This window comes from Pteropus alecto, unplaced genomic scaffold (assembly GCF_000325575.1).
Source record: "Pteropus alecto unplaced genomic scaffold, ASM32557v1 scaffold5, whole genome shotgun sequence".
In the NCBI taxonomy this organism is placed as follows: Eukaryota; Metazoa; Chordata; class Mammalia; order Chiroptera; family Pteropodidae; genus Pteropus; species Pteropus alecto.
The window spans coordinates 9,161,681-9,169,507 of record NW_006441953.1 but is presented as its reverse complement, the minus strand read 5'-3'; the positions used below and the strand labels follow the sequence as shown (position 1 = coordinate 9,169,507).

At 35.3% G+C, this 7,827-nt stretch overlaps 1 protein-coding gene across 1 annotated transcript in view; it reads left to right on the top strand.

The window, feature by feature from the left end:
• The window catches only part of WDR19 (WD repeat domain 19), a 69,584-nt gene that overhangs the window by 7,736 nt on the left and 54,021 nt on the right, over nucleotides 1-7,827 (top strand). Inside the window, exons 5-6 of the mRNA XM_006918925.3 lie at nucleotides 1,218-1,333; nucleotides 4,752-4,867. Of these exons, the coding sequence (XP_006918987.1) occupies nucleotides 1,218-1,333; nucleotides 4,752-4,867 (232 nt within the window). The remainder of the gene's footprint in view (nucleotides 1-1,217; nucleotides 1,334-4,751; nucleotides 4,868-7,827) is intronic.

Genomic DNA, 7,827 nt, shown 5'->3' with positions numbered 1-7,827 from the left:
TCATTATCTGGGAGCAGCTTTTGGGAGGCTGTGGCCCCAGCTCATTGTGGGCAGTTCACGTTCCATAATTAGAGATCTGAGAGGCATATTCTCATGACTACCATACCTACTTAAACAGAGAAAAATGCATATTTAATTTTTATAAAATGTATACTTAGTAGAAGAAACCTAGCATCATGGCATATAATACTTCATATAAAATTAATTTTTAAACTAAAGATTTTATTCACCTGTTATTACAACTAACTTCTCATATACTTTAAGTGAATTTTTGCCTTCCAAGTATCATGGTTTTATGGCCCTTCACAAACTTGTTTCAATTAAATATTTTTAACGCTCGAATTCTCCTAATTTAGCTAGAGAGGAAGCCTCTTTAAGCTTAAGCTTTTGTTCTTTAATTATTGCCCTCAATTCTTGAAAGCAGTGTTTTCTAAAAACAGCACAGTCTATCACTGGTTCTCAAGGTTTAGCTGCATCAGAATCACGTGGTGAGCTTATTAAAACACAGACAACTGAGCGTACTCTCCCATCCCCAGAGTTTCTCATTCAGTAGGATTGGGCTGGAATCTGAGAACTGGCATTTCTAAATCAGTTCCCAGGTGATACTGCTGGTCCTGGGATTGCATTTTCAGAATCACTTTTCTAGACTCATTGTGATTTCTTTCCCCAATATATGGAATGAGTTACTCCAAGGAAGCCCTGATCCCTTTAGTAGGGAATTATATTTCGGGAGTCCTAGAATGCACATAAGAATGGTGATAGGCAAACATGCTTTTGACCTCCTTTTAACTATTCATAATAGTAACAGCAGGAAAAGATATGTCCTTCAGGAATTCCCAATGATTTTTCCAATTTAATATGTTATTGGATCCTACTTTTTTTTTTTTTTCAGAGCACAAGGTGTCATCATCCATTAAGGTTTTTAACCACATTTAGAGTTACAACTGTCATTAGTAGACAATAACCATCTTGTTATGTCATGTCATGAAATTCGAGATTCCATCATGACTGAATTGAAGTCTATATTCATTATACATTTGTATTTTAAGTCAAACTGACTGTAAGATCACCATATAGTGTCTCCAAAATGTCTTTAGCTCCTAGCCTTTGTCCTAAAGCATTACGTTGTAATTTTGTACTTCATCTTCTAAGTAGAAGAACTATTTAGAGAGGTTATGATTGTGAATTGTTAAGTAATTTATATCTTAATGTTACAGGGATCAAATGTCTTTTCTTCTTTGGTCAAAAATTGGAAGTTCGCTGGCTGTTGGAACTATTAAAGGAAATTTGCTTATTTATAATCGTCAGACATCTCGAAAGATTCCTGTCCTTGGTAGGTTATAGTTGGAAACACTGCTAAATATTTGAGATACTTTACATAAATGTAAATTTTACTGCCTCTGATTTCCTGATATTGGAAGGGAAATTTTGTAGTATTAAGACTCCTCTGATCAAGTCTCACATCTAGCTAAACTAGAAGATCCCTGTTCACTGCCTACCAAAAATTTCCAGGCTTTATAGACTAGGTTGCTGTAAGATCAAGGTTAGCCTGTGCCTTTGGATGCCAGTACATTAATGACGGAGTTTCCATCTGTTCCTTTCTCACTCAGATTGTCCTCTGGACACAGAATAGCTCATAGACGTATCAACATATTAGTAGATGTACTAAAACACTTGGTGACTGCTTAGACAGAGTATATCCAGATTCCTAAATCTGACCCTCCATTCTCTTCAAATACCAATTTAATCTAGGTATGGACTATGAGATATATTTGCCTCAGGGTATAATAATAGAGGGTGTTTGTGTTTGTTCCTTTTTCGACCTTGGTTCAATCTCTTTGATTCTCTAACCTCTGGTCACTTAGCATCTGCCCTCTAAATACACAAGAAACAGTATTGATTCTTTTCAATTATTGTCACATCATATCATGCTGGTGAATGGTGAAACAGTAGGTTTAATTACATCCAGATAGTCAGAAAAAGTATAATTTACTGCTAATGAAGGAATTATAGGAGCACCCACTGAATACTTGAGATAGTTCCTTTAAATTAAAGCTTAATCATTTCATATTAATTTACACATATGTATATCTTTAATATTAACATTTTTAGTGCTATAGCTAAACAGTAATGTCATTGATCATTTGAAAATTAAACTAAAATTTTTCGAGTTACAAAAATCAACTTTCACCGTGTAAGTATATTTGTCTATTTGACTTTATTTAGGCATATTCTGTATCTCACCAGTTAACTGATAGGCCCCAGAAAATTTGACACTTGAGATATAAAAAAATAATTTGTCAAAGCATGATTATTTTGTGTCAGGTATTTGTCATATATACATGATTTGATTTTGATATATGATTATTTAATATGAATATTGATTGTGCTCTCAGTGTTATTTGTTTACTATTTAAAATGAGCCTGAAAAGATTCAAGGTAATTACATATCTTAAGTCTTTCACTAAATATATAGCTGCCTCTTTCAGAGTTATTTGTGATCTGTGGCTCTGCTCTTTTCCTTTTAATAACTTACTTTCCTAAAACCAAACTTTCCATTTCAGGTAGCTCCCACATGGTAGCATGATCTGTCAGTGTTTTAAAGTAACAGTATCTGTTACCATGTTTTATCTTGCACTAATCTGTTTCCTTGAACTAGACCAGATACAGGCATCTCCCACTTTGCATGATTCTTATATACATGAATTTCTTCTACTACAGTGTAATTAAATATTACCCGTCTCCCAGTAACATGGTTCATACTTAAGTTACCATAGTATATTAACTAGGAGTTAATGTTAATTAAATGAGTCAGTATATGTAAAGTACCCAGAACACTAAGTAGGCACACAAAATGCATTTATCATTATTGATGTTAAGGTTAACTTGAATTCTGAGCACTGGAAACAAAAGGGCCTTAAGGTATATAGAAGAAGGGAGAAGAAGAGATTTTCTTCTCCCTTTCATGGGGATAGAAAGAAGTTGTCTTTTGTATCTTTCCACTTCTCCTCATGCACTCCTTTTTCTGTTCCTAATGCCCGTCTCTTTGCATATCCAGTTCCTGTACACCACCCAAGTCCCTAATTTATGACCAGCAAAATCTTCGCTATCCCAATCTCTTCTCTGAAGGTTCCCTTCATTTTTCTGTTCTGGTCTCCTGATTTGAAATACTATCTATATATATCAGGACAACTCTCATATTTTTCTCTTCCATACTCTAGACTCACACATCCAACTGCTTACTCAGCATCTTTGAGATGTCTAGTAAACACTTCATTTTTATTATCTCCAAAATCCTTTTGACCCACAGCATTTCCTCTCATCGTTGATGACATTCCATTCTTTTAGATCTTCAGGCAAAACCTTAGCGTCATCCTTGATTTTTCTCTTAGGTCCTCTGTATCTAATCTGCCAGAAAATCTTGTATGCTCTACCTTCACATAGTTCCAGAATCGAACCTATTCTCACCACTCTACTACTCCCACCATGGTGTGGACCTCAAACATCTTCCACCTGAATTTCTGCAATCTGTTAAGTGGTCTCCCTGCTTCAACTCTTGCCCCACTATAGAATATTCTCATCCTAGAGGCTGGAGTGAGCCCCTGCTCAGAGCTCTCCGATGGCTCTCCGTCTCACCCAGAGTCAAAGGCAAATCCCCACAATGGGCAGCCAAGCCCTGCATGACCTGGTTTCTGCAAACTCTCTGACTTCATCTCATACTCCTCCCTTCATGCTCTCCTACTTGCTGAGCCTCTAACACCCCATGTACACTCCTGTCTCAGGATCTACTCACTTAAGGACTATATAGAACCTGCTTTCTGCATAGGTACTGTATTAGGTTCTATAAGGAGTGTACAGAATAAAATGAGCATGGTGTCTGCTCTCAGTAACAGCTAAAATCGCTAACACTTTTGTAGCACTTCCCACAGGCCTGACACTCTTCTAAGTGCTTTAACTCATTTGATCCTCAGCCCTGTGAGATAGCTCCTACCAATACCCCCAATTTATGGATGATGTCACTAAGGAATAAAAAAGTTAAGTAACTTAAGGTTTTTGCAGTAAGTGGTGGAACCACTTATTCAAATATAGGCAGTCTGCCTCCAGAATCTGTATACTTAATTAACCTTGGATATCCCAAGACCATCAACAAATACCTACAGTGTCAAGCATATGATTTCCCCCCAAAAATGTGATTTTTGCACTGGCTAGATTGCTCAGTAAAAAAGCATCCTGATATTAGTGATTATCTAATATCACTCGCTAGTTAAGTGACTCAATTCTTAACACAATTCTTGCTAAGGTACATTCATATTTGCACCTCGGTATTATCACAAATCAGTATGTGTCCTTTAGTTATACATGAATAGTCAAAACTGTGATACTGAATCTGCTTATGCCAAAGATCTATCATACCACGGAGCTAAATATCAAAAATAATAACTTTAGTACTTTGGGGTTTAGTTAAGGCATTATCATTACAGGTTTGGTGATATGGTAAATGAACAAACTTATTGAGGAGTCTGTGCTCATAGCCACATAAAAAGTTGGAAAACTATTGCCCTTATGTACCGTTATCTTGATTTATATCTTGTTAAACTGTTTTAAATAAGGTTGCTTAGACACTAACTACTTTGATGAGATTTTAAATTCTTTGTTTAATTTCTATGGTATATTACCCATTCTTTCAGATTGACATCATAAATTATTTTTTTGAGAAATCCATGTGTCTACAAAAGTCATCTCTTTTTCAGGAAAACATACTAAGAGAATCACATGTGGATGTTGGAATACAGAAAATCTGCTTGCTTTAGGTGGTGAAGATAAACTGATCACCATTAGTAATCAGGAAGGTGACACAATAAGACAGGTAATGCAGTAACATCTCTTTGGTCTTATGTATTCACATTTGTACCTAGAATAAAGTTTGTCTATCAAGCTTAATCTATAACATTTAAAAATCTCTATGTGAGATATGTATACAATAACTTCATATTCTAAACATCAATAACTTTTTATGTATTAGGACATTTTTCTTTAACATGAATAATTTATCCAAATATCCTCCTCTTTACATTTCCCATTGTTTCATATTAGCATGGATGATCAGCTCTGTGGTTATAGTCAGAGAGTATATTTGTGAAATAACTATATATGTATATTCATGATTTAAATGTTAATAACTAGACTCAGAGTCACATCTTCCTAATTCTACACAGCCTGTACCTTTAATATTAAATTGCTTCCATACTAACCCTCATTAAATTTAATTTTAGGATTAAAATTTAATATTGTTTAAATTTCTTAGTTGATTAGATCTTCAGTAGCTCTTCCTTAAGAGAATTTATATTACCAGTAGCTACATAATTTTGCCAATGGGAGAATTTCACTTTAGATTACTTGACTTATGATTTAATATTGCTAGAGCAATGTTGACTAACACATTCTCTGAATACCTGCTAGGTACATGGCACTGTTCTGTCTACTTTAGAAGAAATATGAAGTACAGCTCTGCATTAATTATCATTACATGAGAAATTACTCTCAAAACTTAGCAATTTAAAGCAGTGAACATTTATTATTTCACAGTTTTTATGGGTGAGGAAATGCAGGTGCTGAAATGCTAAATTGGATTCTTCAGCCTCAGGGTGTCTCACAAGGCTTGTAGTCTTTACTCATCAAAGCTGCAGTCTCATCTGAAGGCTTGACTGGGGGAAGATTTGTTTTCAAGCTCACTCTGTTGTTGTTGACAATTCAATTTCTTAAAGGTTGTTAGGCTCAGGGGCTCAGTTCCTCTCTAGCTTTTTATTGACTAGAAACCTGCTTCATTTTCTTGCCACATGGATTTCTCCATTGAGGGCCTCATAACAGAGCCACTGGAGAGAGAGTGCGAGCCAGCATTCAAGACTTACACCATGATCTCTTCACAAATAATCTGATTTAAAATCATTTTTGCCATATTCTGTTCTCTGGAAGTGAATCAAGGGGGTAGGGATGGGGTTTAAACAAAGGCATAAAAACCAGGCAGTGAGGATCATTGTGGACCATCTTAAAGGCTGCTGACTATTGACCCCTACTCTTGAGAAGACAAAACTAATCACGATAAAACACACATGGCCTCATATGATTAATTTCAAATTTTATGGTTTAGTTTACAAAACCTCTAGCATTTGTGAAATGGAGGAGATCAATGAAAGTTGTCTTATGAATCTTTAAAAAAACAGTGATCTGAATCAGGGTATAGGCTAGACTGTTGTAATAAACTCAAAATTATAAGGGCTCTAGGGTGGTTTTTTTCTTTCTCTTATGTAACAGAGAGAGGTAGGCAGGTCATCTATGTATCTCTGATTCATAAGGTTGTACAGAGTCCCAGGTTCCTTCCATCTTATTGCTTTGCATTTTCTAGGGCATTTTGCCTTCATGGCAAAATGGTTGATGCTAGCATACCAGCACCATATCTGCATTTCAGCACAGGTAAGGGAGAAAGAGAAGTAGAATATAAGAAATTTGTAAATGACCTGATCTGGAAGATGCATTTATTGTTGCCATTCATATTGTATGACTAGAACCTAGTCATATGGACACACTTAATTACTGCCAGGGAATCTGCAAATTCAATCCACCTAGGTGACCATGTGCCCTGTACACACTTGTTTTAGTGGATACCATAAAACATTTCGCAGTCTGGTCTGTGTCTTTCAACCAAGCAAAACAGCATAAAGAAAAAGATAAATGGAATAACTTATTACAGCTAGTTGCTGAAGGTGCAAGCTTTGAGCATTTATAGGAAATAGGCTGAAGAAGAAAGTTGGATCCTGTATCTGGAAAGTTTTGTAAGTTAGGCCAAAGTAAGTGACTCAGCCATGTGAGCAGAAACGTCGTGTGATTAAAGTGGTTCGTAAGGAAGATTAATCTGGCATTAGTGTAAAAAGATTTTCTGGAAACCTTATAATTTTGATCATTCTATTTTGGTGCCTTTTAGAATTATAATGGTAGATACACAGTACAAATGCTTTAGCTCCCCACCCTGGTATCCATGTTAGACATCATCAGTAGACATTGACATTTTTTTCCTCCTCTGAATCAACACATGGCCTCACAATATTTTTCCACATAACATCCCAAGAAGCCACTACCATTTAGCCATTATTTACATGCAAGATAACAATTTCTCATTTCTGATTGCTCAGAAGTATGTGTCCAGAATTAGACAACTACTTAAGGTATCACGTGGTAAGCAAAACATAACATTAAAAGTATTGCTTTATTTGGTATTGTCTCTGAATGGCTTTGACTTTTGACTCTCGGTCCAGTGTTACTTGTGTGGATTTATTTTTAACTATTCTGCTGAAGACTAGTCTTGCTTTCTGAATCTGAAGATTGCTGTTTTTTATCAACTCTGGAAAATTCTGTCATTATCTCTTCAAATATTACCTCTGGCCCTTTCTATCTGTCCTTTTGGAGCATCTGATGGACATTTGTTGGAACTTCTCATGTCTCTTAATTTCTCTTTCATAGATTTTATTTTTTTGTCATTCTGTGTCACCTTCTGGATCATTTTATCAAATCAGTTCACTTGTTCTTTCTTCAAATTTATCTGATCTTCTGTCTGTCCCATTGAGTTATTTTATTGTGATGACTCCACTTTTTATTTTTAGAAATACTTTGTAGTTCTTTTAAAAATTTCTTTTTAAAAAAAATAGTATTTCCTCATACTTATGAGTCCATTATGTCTTTAGTCATTTTTAAAGTGTTTATTTTATGATCTCTAATAGTTCTATTATTTTTAGATCTACTAACTCTTGCTCTTGACGAACTGTCTTTGGGAGT